Source organism: Sciurus vulgaris (genome assembly GCF_902686455.1).
Source record: "Sciurus vulgaris genome assembly, chromosome: 17".
Classification (NCBI taxonomy): Eukaryota; Metazoa; Chordata; class Mammalia; order Rodentia; family Sciuridae; genus Sciurus; species Sciurus vulgaris.
The window spans coordinates 4,094,792-4,116,431 of NC_136478.1; the positions used below are offsets into that span (position 1 = coordinate 4,094,792).

The 21,640-nt window shown below is 47.2% G+C and overlaps 1 protein-coding gene across 1 annotated transcript in view; it reads left to right on the plus strand.

Annotated features, from left to right (window-relative positions):
• MBTPS1 (membrane bound transcription factor peptidase, site 1) overlaps window positions 1-21,640 on the plus strand; it is a 52,253-nt gene that overhangs the window by 14,695 nt on the left and 15,918 nt on the right. The window contains exons 4-12 of the mRNA XM_079116936.1: window positions 67-270; window positions 1,950-2,060; window positions 2,499-2,608; window positions 4,141-4,257; window positions 4,753-4,820; window positions 8,553-8,655; window positions 10,362-10,513; window positions 13,189-13,350; window positions 19,336-19,480. Coding sequence (XP_078973062.1) covers window positions 67-270; window positions 1,950-2,060; window positions 2,499-2,608; window positions 4,141-4,257; window positions 4,753-4,820; window positions 8,553-8,655; window positions 10,362-10,513; window positions 13,189-13,350; window positions 19,336-19,480 — 1,172 coding nt within the window. The remainder of the gene's footprint in view (window positions 1-66; window positions 271-1,949; window positions 2,061-2,498; window positions 2,609-4,140; window positions 4,258-4,752; window positions 4,821-8,552; window positions 8,656-10,361; window positions 10,514-13,188; window positions 13,351-19,335; window positions 19,481-21,640) is intronic.

Genomic DNA, 21,640 nt, shown 5'->3' on the forward strand with positions numbered 1-21,640 from the left:
GGCAGCTTTGCCTGATGGGGTCTTTTTAGTATTCTGGGTTCTAATCATTCTCTTCCTTGACTCCAGCTGACCCGGTCTTGCCCTGTAATGAAACCCGATGGAGCCAGAAGTGGCAGTCATCACGCCCCCTCGGAAGAGCCAGCCTCTCCCTGGGCTCTGGCTTCTGGCACGCCACAGGAAGGCATTCGAGTAGACGGCTGCTGAGAGCCATTCCACGCCAGGTTGCCCAGACGCTGCAGGCGGACGTGTTGTGGCAGATGGGATACACAGGTGTGTGTAAAGGTGTCCTGGAGGGGGCATCTTGGGAGTACCTGGTGCACAGCCCTGCTTCTTCATGCTTGTCCTTGCTGTTCATGGAGCTGGGTGTGGTTGACTACCCCTGTCTTTAACTCCTGTGATGCTGGGCATCTGTTTCTGTGACTTCTAATTGTCTCCAAATTAGAAGTCATAGGACTTCACCATGATTTCTGAGGTTAGAAGGGGCAGATTACAGAGTGTTTCTTTTTTGTCAACATGTACTTGAATACGCACAGCACTGCTCACAGCCAAGCTGGCTGGCAGTCCAGGAAAGGGATGTGACTTGGCAGGGAAAGAGATCACATTCAGAGGTCGCCCCCTGGGTTTGAGTAAGTTCTTGAAAATTGGTTTCTTGCTTGAGTTGGGTGCCCTGTGTGGAGGATGACTAACTGGTTGACTGTCCTCCTGGCTTATCATTTGTTTCAGAACAGGAGATGTTAAGGACCACATTTTATGGGGGGAAAAAAAACAAAAACAAAAACTCAACCAGTAAGGTTTCTCTATTCCTTACTGATTGATCACAGCAGAACCTTACTATTTTAACTAATGTGGAATTTTTGCCCTGACTTAGATGTGAGCCGTGTCTTGCCCTGGGACACTGCAGTGTGTTTGGGTGTTCCCCCACTTGTCTCCCAGACTTGGAGGGTTGCCTGTCCTATGATTTCTGCAGCCCCCACCTCTCCCATGTACAGGGTCTGTAGGCTAAACACCTGGGAGACTAACCATTTCTTAAAATGATCATCTCCTCCTCCCCCACCAGTTTTATCTTTTTAGAGTAAGAACTGCCTCACAAAACATATTCTCTAATTATCAGAAACCTTTTTTTCCTCCAAAACCAGGTGGTGTCCAGTTTTATGTGTGCATTTTTAAAAAGTGGCAATGATTTTAAGGGTTGTCTCGGTGTATTGGTTATGTAACATAGTATTGATATGTAAATAGCTCAGCACGTGGACATTACCTTTGTTACCTTGTAAACTGTTGAATATATAGGTGCCTTATTTTTTTAATATATTTCCTAAGATTTTTGATACAACAAGCCAGTGATGTGTTACATGAATGCAGCTAGCTTTTGGTCAGTCTCTGAAATAGATTCACTTTAGAAAAGTACCAACAGGAGCTATCCCCCCTCAACTGCAATTAACCCTTTGTGTTGTTCAGCAGTTCGTTATTAGTGAGCAGAGTTGGGTGATTGCTGCTCTCTGAGGCATGGAGTAGTTTCTCCTGCCTGATTGCCATGCCCAACTCCTCAGGTGGGAGGGTGCCCTGCTGGCTTGGAGAGGTGTGGGGATGGTACCTGGAGTAAATTTCCAGGAGAAAAATCAGTCGGCGTTCACTTCCTGCAGCCTGAGGCACTTCTTGGAGTAGGGAGCAGTGGTTCCATTCCAGAGCACTGATGACAGTTGAGGCGTCCGGAGAGATTTTACACCCAAATCTTGTTTTTTAGCAATTGGTGGCAGTTCCCCCACCCTCCTCTTTTCTTAGTCTTGGCTTAGCCAGTAACTCTGGAACATCTGACCTCCTATGGCACTCAGGCTCGACATCCTGTGACATCCCCTTTCCTGTGGATCCCAGGGAGGAATGTATTTTATAGACAAAAATCCAAAAAGATGACTTCTCCAAACATGGTTGTTTGTTTTTCTTTTGGGGACAAGGTGCTAATGTCAGAGTTGCTGTTTTTGACACTGGGCTGAGTGAGAAGCATCCCCACTTCAAGAATGTGAGGGAGAGAACCAACTGGACCAATGAGCGCACCCTGGATGACGGTAGGGCTTGGTGTGGGGCATGGCCACCTGAGGGCGTGGGGCCTTGCCCTGGCCCTCTGTTTGACCAGGTGTGTTTTTCTGTGTTCTAACAATTCCACAGTCCGTGGGTGACAGTTAATCACACACACTCAATTTGTGATTGTACCTTTTGTCATGGCAGGAGCTGCTCTGAAGTCTCGGAGGGTGTGGGACAACAGAAGCTGGGGAGAGAAGGGAGTAGTACCTGGGAGGAGCAGCTCACTGACTAGGGAGATGGGGTGGCCGCCCAGTGACACTGGTGTGGTGGGTGGGCTTGTTCTAGCGGAGGGCAGTGGAGCATAGAGAGCTCTCCCTTAGGCCTCTCAGAAGGCTTGTGTGGAATGGGCGGTTTGGAACGCTGTGCTGTGGCGTGTGGTACCAGCTGGGTCTCACAGAACTTCCTTTTCCTTGTGTTCACAGGGTTGGGCCACGGCACGTTTGTGGCAGGTGTGATCGCCAGTATGAGGGAATGCCAAGGCTTTGCTCCAGATGCAGAGCTTCATATTTTCAGGGTCTTTACCAACAATCAGGTAAGTGTTTGAGGACTCTTGAAACATCCAAGGAACCAATGTTGAACTGTAAAAAGCAATAGGGCTGGGGTGTGGCTCAGTGATAGGGTGCTTGCCTCGCACGCGCGAGGCCCTGGGGCCCACCCTGGCCCCACAGAGAGACAAGCAGACAGAACACTGGGACACACACACCTGCTTTACAGCAGTGCATGCCAGCGATGCCCAGGCACCTCGGGAGCCACATGTGACAGTCTCCCGTTGATCCTTCTACCTTCCTGGGGCAATGCCCTTCTCCCATCGCCCCCTTCACCTCCTCCGTGAAATGCTGAAGACCTGGTCCCTGAGGCCATGTGTTCAGTAGTTCTTTGGTTTCCCATTTCCTTTTCACCCTCAGGTTTGTCTGAGGCCTCTGTGCCACCTGATTGGGTTCCTACCACTGGAGGGTGGGGGCAGTATTTCTGATCCCTGTATCTCAACACCTCCCATTTTGTCTGGGAATGTGAATGTATAAGCTTTGTTCCTGACATCATTTGGACACTATTTTAGAAAAGAGGGAGGCTGCTGCTATTTACCTTAAAATTTTAATTCTTATGTAGTTAATACATCCCTCAAAAATACTAAAAGGCAAAATAATGACGACCCTGGCCCCCATCCAGGGGTTCTTAGCTCACTTCCCATGTCTCCCATGTGATGGTGTTCTTCATTTCTTATACTTCCTCTTAGGGTTTCTTTTATATATATAAAGAATATAAATATGTATTCTTACTTTTAAAAGCCCGTTAGAAGTAATTTCTAATCATTTAATATTTCTCTTCCCACTGTAAACTAAATTTTGGGATGGGGGGAGCAGGGACTGAACCCAGGGGCACTTGACCGCTGAGCCCCATCCCCAGCCCTATTTAGAGACAGGGTTTCACTAAGTTGCTTAAAGCCTTGCTGTTGCTGAGGCTGACTTTGAACTCACCGTCCTCCGGTCTCAACCTCCCGAGTAACTGGGATTACAGGTGTGTGCAATCACGCCTGGCTAAATTTTGTGTTTTCAAAAAATACTAAATGGTGATCTACCAAGTCCTTTATTTTATGTGAGGAAAGTAGGAGGAAGTGAACATCAGAAACAGACTACTGTGAAATACTTGTTAGTGCTGCTGTCTGTCCTTTTGTCTACTGAGGACAGTAGGTCAGTGCGTTCAGCTTTTCCGAAACTGTTGACCTCGTGGGAGTGCTGTAGAGTACATCCTTTGTAAGCGGGCAGTGATAAGTTGGGTGCATTCTCTTGCGAGGCATGCCATAGGTAAGGAGCAGAGAGGCCACCTGCCCAATGCACCCCCTCTTCCTTGGGTCCAGCCCTAAGGACTTAAAATGTCTAGATATAATATTTTACATTCTAGAGCATTATTTGTACTTGGTATAATTCTGATTTTAAGCTACTTAAAAAGATACTAAGAAAAAATACTTCACACTTTAAAGTGTCTGTATTTTACCCTTAGGAAAAAAACTGTCCTAAACTTTGAGACTTAACTGACACACTAAGGGGACTGTTTAAATATAACTAGGTATCTTACACATCTTGGTTTCTGGACGCCTTCAACTATGCCATCTTAAAGAAGATTGATGTGCTGAACCTCAGCATTGGTGGTCCCGACTTCATGGATCATCCCTTTGTTGACAAGGTTGGTTGAGTCAGTGCACAAGGACATTGTGTTTGGATGACAGCTTCACTCTTTTACGCCTCCAGATACATCATTTCTAGTGTGTGGTGACTTTTTACTCAGGTGTGACAGCTTTGTGAGAACAGATGTCTAGTGACATGTACTTTGGTGACTAGAGTGCCGTAAACCCAGTGGGGTAGAGGCCCCAGAAGCAGGGATTTGTAAGGGGAACTTGTTGGTTCCTTCTGACCTAAACCCATACTCTTGAGTTTTCCTGAAGATGGCCAGCAAGCCAGTGTCTGTTCTGGGCAATGCGTAGCCCTAAATTCTGGGCACTGTCCTCCTTTAGACCCACTGGTTCCAGTCATACTGGGTTCTGGAATGGCAAGTGCTGCATTAGAGGGGGCTTCTTTCTTTTTTAGGACTATTTATAGGGCTTAGGGGACAGTTGCATGTTGGCTGTTTAAAGTGCTGTGTTTCATCCGTGTCATTAAGTAAGTGCTGCTTACCTCTTAGGTGTGGGAGTTAACAGCTAACAATGTGATCATGGTTTCTGCCATTGGCAATGACGGGCCCCTTTACGGGTAAGTAGCCTCAACAAGGGTAATGTTAGGGCTGGTTTTTTCCCTGAAATGACTGAAAAATTTTTGTCAGTAGGTTTGTTAATTTTTCTCTCTTAAACTTTGTATTGTGAATGTTTTACTGAAAAAAAATAGCCAGAATCTGTGATGTACCCACACATTCTTACCACTCACCACAGCTGTCAGTCTTCTTATCTAATTTTCTTAAACTTTGCCATAGAGTTCTAAAGTTTTTAATTTGTTCTTTTTTTTTTTTTTCTTCTAACTATCAAGCAAGAAAGTGAATTCGTAGTTGCTGAGTGTTTTTTGACACCTACTGAATACAAAACCCAGGGACCAAGAAGGAATTAGACAGGTGCCTTCCTTTGCAGGAAAGCTCAGGTGTGAACATGGTAAACCCAACTTGAGGGAGAAGTCCAGGGCCAGGTGGGGACAGAGAGCTTGGGAGCTGAGGAAGGGATCCTTTGTTTGGGAGAAGACAAGGGACAGTCAGTGTGCCTTGGTGCTGTGGGGCATTCAAGCAGCATGTGATGCTGGATCTTCCACTAAAACACCACCAGCAGGCTCTTGTCTGGTTCAGGTTCTCAGTTTTCTTTCTTCCTCTGGCTCTGATTTTTATTCTGCAGATAAAAGTACATAAATAATTTCTTGTACTGTAAAACTTCTGGAAAAGAACATTTGTCCCCGTCCTCTATGGAGGACCCAGGATGGGTGCAGTTTGGTATTGTGGCAAAGGATTTGAGGTAGCCACAGAGAAAAGAAAAATCAGAGAGAGGAACAGAACAATGGCTGTTCCATATGCCATGGCACAGCAGAGGGGAGACTGAACATCTGCACCCTCGTGCATGTGCTTCTGCAGTGACGCTGCACCTGGCTGGGATGTCCTAGGAGTTCCTGCTGAAGGAAAGCAGGTGGCCTGGGATTCGGTGTCCAGGGATAGTATGAGGCTAACCTGGGTAAAGTTAAAGTTTGTGTGCGTCAGAAAACATGCATGTTGGCCATCATGGTTTCAGCTTAGTGCAGCAAGTGAACCTGTCCCCTCATAAGAAGTCCGAGGTCTGACTTTGCTGTGGCATCACTAATGTATATTGTGATTAACAAATATAAGTGACACAGACATACCCTTGCTGTACCTCTAACTGTTGAGGCATCTCAGATGTCAGGTTTTATTGCTTCCCCTTGATATGGTTCTCTGGTTGCCACTTCTGTTCCTGATGTCCCTACTCAGCAGCTCAGAGATACCCAGTTGTCTGTTTCCTGTCCCCTCTTCCTGCCCCTCTCTCTTCACCCCGCTCTTTCAGCAGACAGGTGTGAATCCAGACAGGCGCAGCCTGCCTTGTGCAAGCTGAGGACCTTCCCTTCTCTGAGCCTCAACTCCTTGCCTGTCATGGGGGCGCAGTCCTGCTCGCCTGGTGGTTGTGGGTCGAAGCTGGACCATAGGTGCTCCAAGTGGTAGCTGCTGTTTTCCTTTCTTGTTGTCTATACTTCCACTGTCCAAGCAGATAGTTTATCATTTTCTTTTTTTGTTCACCCACCTGTGGAGAAGCTGCCTGTCTGCTTTCTTGGTCTCACACCATGGAGCAGCCAGGAATGTGACCTCCTCCATTCTGCCATCTTCTATTGTATGTCCACCAGTTTCTATTCAGGAATCCACAGAGGCTCATTTTTACCTAATAGAGCAAGTGGACATTTTTCTTCTGCCGTTAAAGATCCTCTATAGTCCAGCAGGAATTTGCAAATTTTTTTCTGTCAAATATCATATAAGTAAACATTTCAGGCTTTGTGGTCAGAGGTGTCTGCTGCAGCTGCTTGTCTTTGCCTTCTGCAGTGTGGAAGCAGCTGGGTGCTGAGGGAGGACAAGGTGGCTATGTTCCTTCCAACAGCCATGGCCAGAGTCTGTGGGTTCACCTCTGTTTACCACTGGCTCGTGCATCTTTTTCTGAGTCTGGGCTCCTTCTGGGTCTAGGAGAAGCTGTTTATTTAGGTTCTCTCTGCTTGTCCCTGCTGATCCTCCTGTCACACCTGTCTGCTCCTTCACATACTGTTAGGACTGCCTGTCACACACCAGGCACGCTTCTGAGCCCTGTGGCTTTTGTGGGCAGTTGCACTCCACAGCTTCTAAGCAGAGTTGCAAATTTTGAGTACAGTAGAAGAGAAAGATCCCAAGAGGAAGACCGTGTCTCCAACTCATTTGTGTGGACACAGCGCTGCATTCAGACCTGGCATCCATGCTGTCTGTTTCTCGGTGATAGCAAATGGCATGTGATTGGTCCCTGCAGCCCAGCTGGTGTGGTTACAGTTTTACCATCTGGACACTGGAGAACTGCTCCCAGCACTGGACAGGACAGAGGCATGCTCCCATCAGCACCTCTTGAAACCAGGCATGCGTTCCCCAACCCCTCTTGCTGGAATCTCTCTCTGAGTCCTGCACCCACAGCCCTGAGGCTGTGCTGCCAGTGAGGCTGCAGCTGCAGCTGCCTCCTTTTCACTACCAACAGCGATTTCTTTATTTCTCAGCCTGTTTTTCTTGATGCCTTCCTTTATTTCTTAAGGATTGAAAGCACAGCAAGTATTAGAATGACTGACAGATTGAGGAAGGATGGGAAGGTGACATTCTTGTTGACTTCAGTAGGAGGTTCTGTTGGTGACTTCTGTACTAGCCTCTGTTCCTTGAATTCATGGAAATTGACAAACTTCTCCATTAGCCAATGCAAGCCATTCAGGTTATCCTCTGAATAACCTGGTAGCGTATTGGTGGTCAGGGAGCTGAGAAGGCAGAGTCCGTGTTTGCTGGATGTGGTTTGAAGTCAGTGCTTAAAAGCATACATACACTTCTAGAATCTAACTGCTAATTTTTCTTAACCTTTATTTATTTTATTTTTATGTGGTGCTGAAGATTGAATCCAATGCCTCACCGGTGCTAGGCAAGCAAGCGTTCCATCATGGAGCTATAACCTCAGTCCTGCTAATGTCTCTTAAGCCTCTTGAAATCAGTTGTAATTATCGAGTAGTCAGAGTTCAGTATGAAGCTGTAATATAAAAAGCTTAGAAATAGAGTTTCGTAACTGATTATTTCATGCTTTCAAATCAGCTTCATCTAGACTTCAAATATTTTTATATATTGTTCACTTCGTGAGAGCGTCTAGTACACTTGAGGTCCTGAAGAGAATGACTTGGCCTTTCCTTCTATTCTTCTGTGCTGACCACCCAAGGTTGCAGAGACGTGGCGGTCCCCGCATTCTCTGTGAGGGCGTGGACACTTGAAAAGGTTCATTGAAAGCTTCCGCTTCTAACTCTGGTGATACAGATGTGCTGATCTGGTGTCTTTCCAGATCACGTCTTATCTAGTTGAGGAGGCAGGATGCCTCTGAATTGGAACGATTCAGGTTACATGTGAGAACATGTAACCAGGTGGTGAATTGTGACATTAACTCCTGGGCAGTTAAGCTAGGGAAGCACGGGGAGCCTGGGGTAGTGAGGGGAGTGAGTCTGGAGCTGGGCCCACTTGCAGGTGGAAAGGTGACAGGATGGAGGGCACATAGCATACAGGTGGCAGGAAACACGATGTTCACAGGACATGGATAGCAGTGAGGAGCAGCAGTAAATTGAGTGGCACATTCATGTCACAGAAGAACCTAATAAAGCCTTACATTTTTCTGGGAGCATTTGCCCTCATTTGAATTGTTCATTTAAAGTTATTTCTCTCCCCTCCTTTTTATGTGTGTCTCAATTTAGCACTCTGAATAACCCTGCTGATCAGATGGATGTGATTGGAGTGGGTGGCATTGACTTTGAAGATAACATCGCCCGCTTTTCTTCCAGGGGAATGACCACCTGGGTATGCTTTTCTATTAGTCTACTGTGGCTCACGGAGCCTTGGTCTGAATGCCTCGGGTGTATTTGTGGGTGCACAGATAGAAGAGCAGCTTGTAAGGCAGAGCCTCGGATCCACACATTGAGCCGTCAGGGCTATGGGGGCAGATGCTCCATGAGGACAAAAGGTCTGGCCTCTCCAGCACCTGGTGCCTGCCACCTCAGTCTGGCAAGTCCTGAGCTGCCACAATGGCCAAGCGCAGGTTCTGAGTGGTGCTTCCCGGTTCCTGTTCTTTTTAATTTATTTTTAAGTTGCTTACTTTCAGGTGAGTTGGAGTCACACCAACTTGTTCTAACTAATAGGAAGGAAAGTAGTTCTCCTTAGGAGAAGGTGAGAAGATTTTTTTTTTAGACCTTAAGAAATAGAAGCCAGTAGTAGCTTATAGCAACTCTGCTCGCATGGAAATAATTATGTTTATTTGTACAAAATCATACTGGCTCCAGCAGGTTCATAGTTGAGCTGTTGGGGTTTGACTGTGCAGCTGACCCATCCTTCTTTACTGGGAGCAGCACTCACTGGCTTCAGCCTTGCAGTGCCTGGGCAGCACCTGCCCCTTGTGTTTTTTGGGGTTAGGCCATCTCTTGGTATTCTCACCTGACATGTGCTGTGCCAGACGGTCTCAGGTAAGCCCCTGGGGGGATTCACCACTTGCTGGGAACACTTGTCCCCACCTGCAGCACCATGTGGGTCAGCCTTCTCCTTGAGCCTTCATGCCTGGAGAATGCCAACACACTGGAGCCCCTTCCTCAGGCACACGGCGCCTGCCCCTGGAGTGGACCCCCCGATGTGGCACTGCAGTCTGGTGGCTCCCACTCCAAAGGTCAGATGGCACTGCGCACCCTTGTCCGTGTGTCCTGCGTCCTGGCACATCCCTTGTGTGGTCAGGTGCTAGGAACGGCCACCTGCCAGCCTCAGTACAGCCCCGTTGCTTTGAGCTGTGATGCGCTATCACAGCTGTGGCCTCTGTGAGAGCTGGCTTTTCACTGGCCTCCTGGATTATTTGCGAGCTGTGGCAGATGACCTCTTCACTCAGTGCCCCATGCCAGGGGTTCTGTGCTCCTTTCACAGTTGACTGCAGGAAGGTTTTCTGCTTCAGATCACGAGCTTGTCACAGGATGTGCAGTCCTATTACACTGCTCATTCGCCCCAGTTTTCAAGAAGCTGAAGAGCACTTAATTAAAATCTTACTTAGGTTAGTCATACAGTATCTTGATCATTCTGAATGGTTTCTTGTTCCCCGTGGGAATATTCAGTCATAACTATGTGCTTTTTTTCCTTGTGAAAAAATTTTTCTTTTTTTCTAATTTTTAATTTACATTTTCTCATTCTAACATGTTTCTCATTTTTAATTTATCTGTAGATAAAGCAATTTCCAGTTTCTAGTTTCAGCAATAAATCAATGACTAGCTTCTGGTGTTGCATGTTACCAAAATCAAAGTTTTCTTTTTAATTACTTTATGGCCTTGATGTCATACTGGTTGTTATAAAACATACTAAAAATATTTTATTTTCTACATATTATCTCAGCTTGTTTTCAGGCCCCAGGCCAGTACCTTCCTCAGGTGGCACTGTTGAGGTCCCCGTTTTCTGTTCTGGTTTTACTCACCGAAACCCCACATGCCTGTATGCCAGCTCACGTGGTGCAAAAACCAAGCTCTTCTTGTTTGTAGGAGCTGCCGGGAGGCTACGGTCGTGTGAAACCTGATGTTGTCACCTATGGTGCTGGAGTGCGGGGTTCCGGTGTGAAAGGGGGGTGCCGGGCCCTCTCAGGGACCAGCGTGGCCTCTCCAGTAGTGGCGGGTGCTGTCACCTTATTAGTGAGGTGAGTGTCAGAGAGCACAGGCAAGAGCATCTTCCTGGGGACTGGCACGTGGGTGGCAGAGTGCACGTGAGGCCTCTGCCTGACTGGGTGTGAGGTCAGGGTGCAGCACACCTGCATGAACCCTGTTCATTCCTCTGCTCGGGAGGTGGAGCCCTCCTATTAGGGCCAGGTGATGGTGCATGCCAGCGCACAGTGTAGACTGAGGGAACATGCCAGGCACTGCATAGGGCAACTGGCTCTCCCTCTAATGAGTCCAGTTAGGCAGAGAATCTAATCAGTTCAGTCGTTTCCTGCTTGCTCTGTGTCCTTGGGGATGTGCCTTCAAAGAATTAAATACACTTCACTGTGTATATTTAAGGTATACAGGATGATACTGTGGGACACATACAGATAGTAAAGAGTTTCTATAGTGAAGCAGTTTAACATGTCGTTCTTACGCAGTACTTTGTGTGTATGAATTCACTTTTAACATCTCTTAGCTGAGGAGTTGTCAGGCCAGCCAGGGACTGGTGATCAGCATTGCTCGGTGGGAGGTGGGTGTCTGCTGTTGGGTTCCCATCTCTCTCAGTCTCATGCACTGTTGGGATGCAGCTCAGTCATGTGCTTTACTTTGCAGATGATGAAAGTAGAAGCAAGCTCTCAAGCACAGTTGTCCAGAGTTGAAGGACTTTCAGTCAGATGGACTGTGCTCCTTTGTTCTCTGAGTCATAAAAAAATGTCTTTGAAGCTAGCCCTCACTTTGTCATTGTTTTTTCCCCAAATAAATCTTAGTTTTTTTTATATACTGAGGTCTTAGTTGAGGTCAGAAACAAAATTTCTGTTAATTTAAAAATTCAAATGGGCAAGTGACTTTCATATTTGAAGTTCTCTTTAGCTGGGTGCAGTGGTGCACACCTATAATCCCAGTGATTTGGGAGGCTAAGGCAGGAGGATCACAAGTTCACCAGTCTCAGCAACTTAGTGAGGGCCTAAGCAACTTAGCAAGACCTCAAATAAAAAATAAAAAGGATTGGGGATGTGGCTCAATGGTTAAGTACCCTGGGCTCAATCCCCGGTATTAAAAAAACAAACAAAACCCAACTCTTTAAAAGTAAGTGAGTTGCTTGTTGATTTTGGCTTCTAATGCTGCAGATTATTAATTTTTTTTTTTTTTTTTAATTTTGGTGGTGCTGGGGATTGAACCCAGAGCCTTGTGCATGCGAGGCAAGCACTCTACCAACTGAGCTATATCCCCAGCCCCTCTGCAGATGATTTTATCAGTAATCTTTGACAAAGGTAGCTATCTGCCTCTTGCCCTGTCCTCCCTTGCAGGTCAGAGCCAGATTCTTGAAGATGTTGACATTGGCCAGAATAGTCTTTAGGAAACAACCCTGTCCTTGCTAGAAACCCTGTCCTTTCTCTCCATTTGTCCCTTGCCCCACAGGAATAGAACTAGTGGTGGGGGTTGGCTGGGACTTACCCCGCTCACTTCAATTCAGTGTTTGCCCAGTGGAGGGGCTTCTAGTCCTATTAGTTCTGGAAATACTGGCCCAGCTCTGCCACTCGCCTTCACTATTAGCAGGAAGCGAGGGCCACAGCTGAGGTGTGGAGCCCTCCGTCAGCCCTGCTGGTAAATGAGTGGGGAGGGAGGCTGTGCTCACTGCAGGTGTTTCCAGCACCAGGGAGACCTGCCACTCTCCTCACCTCCTGCAGCAGGTAAAAGTGCCACAGTGCCAGTTCAGAAATAGCTCTTGATGGCTGCTGTGCCACAGGGAAGTGCAGCCTTGCCCTTGGTTTAGCTTTATGGCTGGACAAAGAGAAGGAGGGTTGGCCTGCACTGCGAGCATTCTTTTATTCTGTCGTTAAGAATTAATCCTACTGTATCTTCTTACTTCTCCTGTCAGATTTCCCACTTAGGAAACCTGCCTAGATTCCAAGACGGCCACCATCATGTAAAAATATTGAAAGACTTAGGAGAAGTTTTCCTTTTGTGCCCACTGCTGTTTCCCCGCTCAGTGTAGGGATTAAAATCTACTTCTGTATAGATAGCACCTAGATGCTTCACTGCTAGAGCCAGGTAGAGCTGGGTTGAAGTTTGCTCAGATGCATCCTGATAATGCCAGCTGAAGGTGGCCTCCAGTCTGCATGTTGTGCACACCTTATCCACCATGTGGTATCCCACATGGCCTCCAGATCTGGGAACAAAGGCCAGGGTCAGTGTGGAGGCAGTGGTCTTCAGTCACCCACGCCGCCTCCCCTCCTTGCGTTGCAGGCTCTCTCCAGCATCCACCTGTGTGCCTTTTCTCCTTCCAGCCAGCTTAGGTCCCAGGTTGTCATCTCCCTTGGCCAGCAGACTTCTCTTCCCCTGGGAGCCAGTACTACTTTGATATTCTTGCTTCCTGCAACTTGTGTGATTGATTTAGTTAATTTATTGGGAAAATAGACACTATTCCTAAATTTAGCACAAGTAGGCACTAGCCCATAATTCACTGCAGCAGAGTGGCATGGGGTCAGGGTGTTTGGTCCTGAGGCCACTGTGGCAGTTGAATGTGACAGTCTCATCTCTTGTGGGCTCCATCAGTGATGCTCCTGTTAGATGGAAAACAAGATTGATGCCATGCATTTGCAGGCTAGGTTCATCTGATTTTCATTCTTCTGATGAGAGAAACTAAACAAATACTTTATTTTCTCACCAGCACAGTACAGAAACGTGAGCTGGTGAATCCTGCCAGCATGAAGCAGGCTCTGATAGCTTCGGCCCGGAGGCTTCCTGGGGTCAACATGTTTGAGCAAGGCCATGGCAAGCTGGACCTGCTCAGAGCCTATCAGATCCTCAACAGCTACAGACCACAGGCCAGGTCAGTGTGCTGCCTCAGAGGCCTTCCTCTCCTTCACTGGGCTTTTGGACTTTCCCTTGCACAGAAGACTAGCCTCAAAACAGCACTGAGCACATACTCCATGTGGCAATGCTGCTGCTGCTAGGGTGCTGGAGGCAGAGCTTGGGACACCGTCACCTAACTGCAGTTCCAGTGTCTTTAATGTAAATGCTAGTGATGTTGTGTCCACATGGTTTGCCCCACATCCCCAGTGGGGACAGCTCAGCTGATAGTACAACTGCCAACACTGACCATCACCACTGGCACGTTTCCCTCCTCGCCGCCTTTGTCTGGTTCAGGGTCCAGGCCCAGGTTGTGTTCGTCACGTAGCTCTCGCCAGTCTCTGACAGGTCATCTGTCTTCATTGTTTCTCAAGACTGACACCTCGGAGAGTAACAGTGCAACTTTGTACACTTTTTTTTTAAGTATGTTTTTAGTTGTAGATGGACGCAATACCTTTATTTTATTTATTTATTTATTTTATGTGGTACACTGTTTCTTCAGGTGGGTCTATCTGATGTCTTCAGATGATTGGCTTGAGGTTATTTGTTTTTCACTCTCCAAATTTCAAATCTATGAGTTACACCTCTAGCTCAGGAGAACCCGCGCCTCCTCCACCCAGCTCTCCCTGATATTGACAGGCTGCGTAACGGAGTGCAGGCCGCATGGCCTGGTCATGCACACTGACAGCGTGGCGCACTGATGAGCTGACTTGGTGTGGGTCTTGCTCATTGTCCCATGCAGTCCCTTGGCTGGATCTGGGCTCCCGGGTTGCACTTAATCGTGATGTCACCTGTGTCTCTGGGAACCAAGGGCAGCTCCTGGGTTTTTCTCTGTCTTACTACTGGTGGTGTTAAGTTTCATCATGTGATCAAGGTAATGTGTCAGTTGGGTCCTCCAAGAACCGGATGCCAAGATGGGCACAGATGTCCGAGAGTTGCTAGGGGAAGTGAGGGCCTCTGAAGGACAGAGGCAAGCAAGCAGGATTGTCTTGGGACCGTGGGGGGGGGTCTGACCACTGTGAGGAGGAGGGGGACGGGGTCGTGGGAAGAGCTGCACCCGAAGCTCAGGTCTAAAGTGGTATGGACTTGAACCAAAGTTGCCCATGCGAGGAGCGGTCCACCCTGATACCCCTCTGTGCTCATCTGTTGGCCAGGAGCAGCCTGGGGAGGTGGCCTTGGCACAGTGCTGCGGGATCCACGGAGCAGCAGTTGCAGGCGTGGTCAGCTGTGCTCCTGCAGCGGGAGCTGCTGGGCATCGACCCGGTCTCCCCACCATACTTCTGCTGTTTCCCTGTGACTGCGGCGTGACTCGGGAAGGAGCGCTTGCACTCTGTCTCCACAGGCGGTTCTGGCCTGCTGAGATCACTGCTGAGCGGCTCAGCACGTGGTGGTTTTGTTTCCCTCAATTCTTCTGCTTTTAGGCCATTTATAATCAAAATTCTGGAAGGAAGAGCTGTCCTTTCTCTCCCACTTACTTATATATGTCTGCAGTACTAGGATGGATCCCAGGCCTTGTGAAGGAAGTGCTGTGCCACTGAGCCACACCCCCAGTCATTTTTTATTTTAACAGTCTCACTAAGTTGCTGAGGCTGGCCTCAAACTTGCAGTCCTCCTGCCTCAGCCTCCTGAGTTGCAGAGATTACACATGTATGTCACTGCCCAGCCCCTACTTATTTATTCAATTATTTATATTAGAATGGATCCATCGATACTGTCGTATTGTTTGTTCAGATTGCTCTAGATCCGGCTGGTGGGAGCTGCTTTCGCTTGGTGTCTGTGTCTCCTTAGCATATGACTTCATTGTTTTCTGAGGGCTTGTTTTCTTTTTGGCAACATGAATGTCCCATCATGCATTTCCACATTCCAGCATAGTATCCGTTCTTTCCTTCAGTAGGAGGATGGTATTCAGAAGAGCAAGAGCTGGCCAGGAGGTGCACATGCGTGCACACGTCCTCTGCGTGTTGTAGGAACACGTGTTTGGGCTGCTTCCTGACTCCACCCACCACCGGAGTGCGTCCTAGCCTTGCCTCTCTGGTTCGCTGCTCCTGTATCCACCTGAATGCTGACTCCCTCAAACATCATACTCACTCAGTGCTGGTGCACGAGTTGAGTGGCTTTAGGATCGCGGCCGTGCCCTTGTGAATGCCGCCACTGACTCGAGTGCGGTCCTTGTGTGGTGCCTTGGGACTCACCCTTAGGGACTCAGGTCCAGCTGTCCCAGGGTGGCCTAGACACGATTTCTCCACCTCCCACCTTCTGGTTTGACTTTCAGCAAGCGGTTGGGTATATGAAACCCTGCCGGGTCTGTGAGGTCAGAACTGCACGAAGGCACACCTTTCCTTCCACGTCCCTCCACATCCCTCGTGACCACCAGGCAGGTTTTTGTTTCTTCTTCAACTCCTCTTTGTCCAGACGAGCAGACACGTGGAGAACAGTGTCCTATGGGTGGGTGATCTGTCGCACTTGGCTTTTCCACTTGCCAGTGTCCTGGAAATCACTGTCAGCACCTGACAGCAGTGCTGTGTGATGTACATTGTTGATGCAGTACTTAACTATGCACAGGTCAAAGTCAGGTACAGAGGTAGCTTTGTTAGGTATTGCTGTTTCCTCCAGAAGATTTGTACCCGCCTTTATAACTGAGCTACACTCTCAGAATTTAAAAAAAATTTTTATTTTGAGACAGGGTCTCACTAAATTGCTGAGGCTGGCTTAGAATATGCAGACCTCTTGCCTCAGTCCCCTGAGACAGTGGGATACAGGCAGGCGTCATTGCTCCCAGCTCAGGCCAGTCTTTATTCCACCAGCAGGTGAGCACTCCCAAAGCTGCAGGCGGAGAACTTCTGTCACGGTGGTTGCTTTTTGACCTCTTGACAGATGAGCAGTGGCTCTCCCAAAGCTGTAGGCAGAGAACTTCTGTCACAGTGGTTGCTTTTTGACCTCTTGACAGATGAGCAGTGGCTCCTCGGAGTGGTTTTAATTTGTAGTTGTTTAGTTATAAGTGGCGTTGACACTTAAAGTCTGTGCTCAGGCCATTTCCCCATTTTCCTTGTGAATTATCGTTCATTTCTCTTCCTGTTGTTCTGAGGGGCGTTTGGTCCCTCCACTGTTAAGTTCTTTATTTGGAACAGTGACCCTTGGTCAGTGAACACATCGCATATCTGTCTCCCGGTTTATCAGGGTTGTTTTTGACTGTATGTAAGGTGTTTTTTGCCATGTTGTTTTCTGTTGTGTTTTGGGGTTTTAAAAAATATTGTTATGCTTTGCAATTATACATAATAGTGGGGTTCCCTGTGACATGTTCATGTGTGCACGTGATATACTGCCCCATTTCATTCCCCAGTTATTCCCCTTTCCCTCTCCTCCCCCCCTGGTTTTTGCAGTGCTGAGGATTAAACTCAGGGCTTCAAGTATGCTACCAAGTGCTCTACCATTGAGCTGCAGCCCTGTCCCACCCATGCATACGTGTGTGTGTGTGTGTACACATGTACACACATTAAAAAAAATTATACACACACACACACACACACACACACACACACACATTTGTTTTTGTTTTTGCTTTTTGAAGTGGGGTCTCACCAAGTTGCTCAGTCTGGTCTTAAACTTGGCAATTCTCCTGCCTTAGTCTCTAATTGTGATTTCAGGTGTGCACCAGCACACCTAGCTGGTTTTTCTTTTTTTCTTTTTATTTTTTCTTATTCAAATTTGTTAGTCTTTTGTTATTGCTGCTACCTCTGAATTTTGAGTCCTTTTCTTTACTGAGTTAAATGAGAGAATCTTGCCCATCTTCTAATATTGGTTCCCTTTCTTTTGTTTACTTGACTTTCCCTAATCCATTTGGAGTCTATTCTTAATACATTTTGTGAAGTGTGGCTCTAATTGTATCTTTGCCAAATGTCCACCCACTTGTTGCATCTTTGCCTCAGAATTTGAGATGCTGTCTTCATCATGTTATAAATTGATATGTATTTGGGCCTGCCTCTGGGCTTGCTCCGTTCCACTGCCATGCCTGTTCACGTGCTGGCCCCATATTTTCATAATGAAACCTTTCTAATGCGCTTTAGTGGCTACTGGATTTGCTGTTTTCTTGGCTGTTCTTGAGTGCTTGTTTCCTTCATGTGAATTTTCGTATCACTTTATCAAATCCTTAAAAAGAAGCTTATTGTCACTTTAATTGGATTGCATCAAGGTCCATATGAACCGAGCAGTGATATTTTTTGATGCTGAATGATTTTGCCTGAGGACAGAGGATGATGCTTCCACTTGCTCCAGGCTTCTGTGTCCTCTGGCCTTGTAATTGTCTGCCCATAGGTTTTGCACATTTCTTGGGAAGTTCAAGTATTTAAGCTTTTTGTTGTTATGATGGGTGGGGTTTCCTTTCTGTTATGTCCTCTAACTGTGGTTTTTATTCTTTCATGTGAATTTTATGTCCTGCTGTCCTGTGAATTACTGTTTGAATCAGTTTTGTTATTGTGTCTAGGGTCTTCCAGGTACATGAGTACACTGTGGAAATAGAGATGGTTTTCTGTCCTCCTGAGCCTGTCCATAGCTTTTCTGGATTTCTTTTGGCCCCTTTTCACTGGCTAGTGCCTCTGGCACAGGGTTCAATCTCCCTGGAGACGGTGGGCATCCCTGTGTTGTTCCTCTTTTCAGGGGAATGCCTCTTGTACCCCGCATTGAGGAAGATGCGGCTTTCTGACCAAGGTCGTAAATCTCGTCATGGCAGGACGTTTCATCAGGTGCTATTTTCTTGAGTGTTTGTCAGAACTGTGCATTGGGTGTTGTAGGCTTTTTCAGCATTTGAAGGGAATCTCTCGTTCATAACTACTAATAAGTTGTGATATTATGTGATATTAATGACTTTACTAATACCAAACCAGTCTTATGTTCCTGAAATCCCACTTTGTTGTGATAGTATTTTCTTAATGTGGTGGCGAATCTATTTGCGAATAGTAATTTCTTAGTTGCGTTTTATTGGTTGTCTTAACCTGTTTACAGAGCACAGGTGCCAGTACAGTTCACAAGCACGTCAGCTGGGACGGCATTCTGTTGACTCCTGCAGTTGTAGCCACATGGCCAGCCATCAGGGTTTCGAGCCTTGGCTGGTGTCTGTTTTAAATGACTGAGAGTGACACTACAGATTGTGACTGCTCATGAAACTCGTAGCACCCCTAGAGACATTGTTTGGATTTGTCATGGATTTGTATTTATTTGGCCCAAATAAATCTTTGTTGTGATGAGTTTGTAAAGCGCTGTTCGTGTGGGTGATTCGTGTAGGGGTCTTTAAGCAAGGAGAGCCATCCGTAGTGAGATGCAGCAGCTGAGCAGAGTCCCAAGCCCTCTGCATGTCGTGTAGCTCGACAGAAAAGTCCACGTTTGCCTGGCCGTCTTGAGTCACATCTGAAGCACTCGCTTCCTGCTGTCCTCTCACCTGGGCATAGATGACCCTGGTTCTGTAACAGGAGTGGTGCTGACTCTGCATAGGTTCATTTCAGATGAGGGGAACTGGGAAACAAGCAGAAGATGGGGGCACTGTGAAGAGCTCCGTCCAGGCCCGGACCATGTGGGCTCAGGGCATCACCAGCAGTGCAGCAGGAATGCAGAGGACAGGAGGGGAAAGGACTTCTCAGGTCAGGGCGTCTGGAGAAATGCAGGTGTAGGCTCCTAAGCTCCTCCCCTGGCCTTCCTCCAGGCCAGGTCTTACAGAGTCCCCTTGCCCCAGTAGCCAAGTGCATCCACACATGTACGTGTTGCTTCCTGGGAAGCCCCTGGAGATTCGAATCCAAGGTTTCTTTCGGGGCTGGTCACACACTCTTCAGTACCAGCCACCTGTGCAACAGTCCAGGAGGACGCACAGCAGCTTCGTCAGTGCTGACTCCCAGGCTGAGTTCAGAGGTCAGCCCTGCAGGCTGTCCTGCTGGGCACTGCTTCCCTCCTGCTCTCTGACACTCTTTCCTTGTTTCAGTTTGAGCCCCAGCTACATTGACCTGACCGAGTGTCCCTACATGTGGCCCTACTGCTCGCAGCCCATCTACTACGGAGGCATGCCCACCATTGTCAACGTCACCATCCTCAATGGCATGGGAGTCACTGGAAGAATCGTGGATAAGGTGAGACTTCCCTCCGGCCTGGTGGTGGCTCGGACACAGCCCAGGCCTTGAGCTCTTAGTTTTCTCTCTTGAAGTGAAGGAAGGAAGGATACTCTTCACCTGTCCAGGTGTCAGAGCATCACAGGTAGTGATCTGCCAGACTCGAAGACTGCAGGAAGTCAGGGCATAAAGAAACGAATTTCCCTTTCTGGCTTCTAAGTTTAGTTCCTGTGATTACAGGCCCAGTTGTGATAATTTTATTCCTTAATGACCATAAGTGGGCCTTCCTATTTAGGATGTATGGTATTTATTTGGAATTTTGCTTTTATAAAATTTTGACTCTTTCCCGTGTAGACATTATCATAACAATAAGGGTTAGAGAGAAAGAACAGAGTCTCCCTTTCAGCCCCAGCAGGCTAACAGCCACTGTTTAAGATACTTTCCCAGCCCTCATCTGATATACGTATCCCCGCTACCTTTGTAATGGTGTGCAGACATTTACTTCTTTAAGTGAATCAGTGTGCTCTCAAGCTGGTGATTGTAATTTGGTCATGTTCCCCTTGGGGGACAGTCAGGAGGCTTTCAGCTGTGAACATTTCACTATCTTTGCATTTATGCTTTTCTTTTCTCCTGAATTATTTTCTCAACATAAATTCCCTGGATTAGAATTTTGAATCAGAGGGTGTGAACATTATTATAGCTCTTGGCACATAAAACCCAATCCTTTCCAAGAGAGTTCCATTTGCTTAGACTGCTGCTGGTGGCATTCAAGAGAGGATGTTTCTGCTGTGCCTACACTGGGTGGTATATCTTTTTTATTTTTGCATTTCATGAGCTTTTTAAAATTGAGATACAATTAACATACCATTAAGTTTACCCTTTTAAATTGTGCAATTTGGTGGGTTTTAGTATTTTCACAAAGTTGTACCAATATCTCATTCCAGAACATTCCCATCACTCCATAAGGAAACTGTGCCAGCCAGGTACGACTGGGCATACTTGTCATCCCAGCAGCTGGGGAGGCGGAGGCAGGATCAAGTTCAAGGCCAAACTCAGCAACTTAGCAAGGCCCTATCTCAAAATAAAAAGCAAAAAGGGCTGGGGATATGGCTCAGTGGTAGAGTTCCTCTGGGTTTAATCCCCAGCACCAAAAAACAAACAAAACAAAACCCCAATAACAATGAAAACTGTGCCCATTAGCTGTTACTCCTGCTGCCTCTCCCAGCTGTCTGCTGCAGCTGTACGTTTGCCCACCTGTGAACAGCAGCATGCAGTGCTAGCACGCCTGAACATGTTCTTCTGAGCATGTTTTTAAGGTTCACGGTGGGGAAGAGCCCCATTCCCTTCACAGCTGAGCAGTGCTCTGGGGTGCACACGGCCATGTCATCTGCTTGTGTAGGTGGGCTGTTGGCTTCCTAGGTGTCATGCCTTTCCACGTAAGTGCAGAGGGGCTGTTTCTGAGGTGGAGCTTGCTGATTTATTTCCGCTATGAATTGCCTCTTCGTTTCTTTGGCCTGTTTTTCTATTGGAATTGGTATTTCCCCTGTCAGTCCTAATGGATCTTCATGTCATAGAGGAATGAACTTTTGCCACATTTGATGTGGAAGGTCCTGCCTGGCTGCACTTGAATATTCCTTATTGTGTTGGGGTTTTTGTTTGTTTGTTTTTGTTTCTGTAAGTTTTTACATTTTGATGTAGCTGAATTTTCATCTTTTTGTGATTTCTTCTGTTTCAAGATTATAAACTTATACCTACAGAGATATAAAATTTCAATTTTATGTTTCCTCTGATTTTCCTTTAATGTGATTGCTAAAATACTACCCATGTTAATTTGCATGTGGTCAGAGAGATGGAAGAAAGTTACTTTTTCTCACTTGCCGGCTAGTGGCACCAAGAACATTCACTAAGTCCCTTTCCTCCTCACCAGCAAGTCGTTTTCTTTTTTAAAATTTTAAAAAATGTACCCTCACTTGGGGGTGTATTCTTACTCTGTGGCATATGAAGAAGACGAGCAGTTTGGGTTTGTTGAAACCTGGCTGATGGAGGAGCAGATGGCCTCCTGCCTCCTGCCTCCTGCCCTGCCTCCTCCCATGCTGGAGGGTCAGCGGAGCAGTCACCTCACAACCTTGCCCTCTTTCTCCAGCTGCCCTACTTGCCACAGGATGTGATTAGGGCACTTGG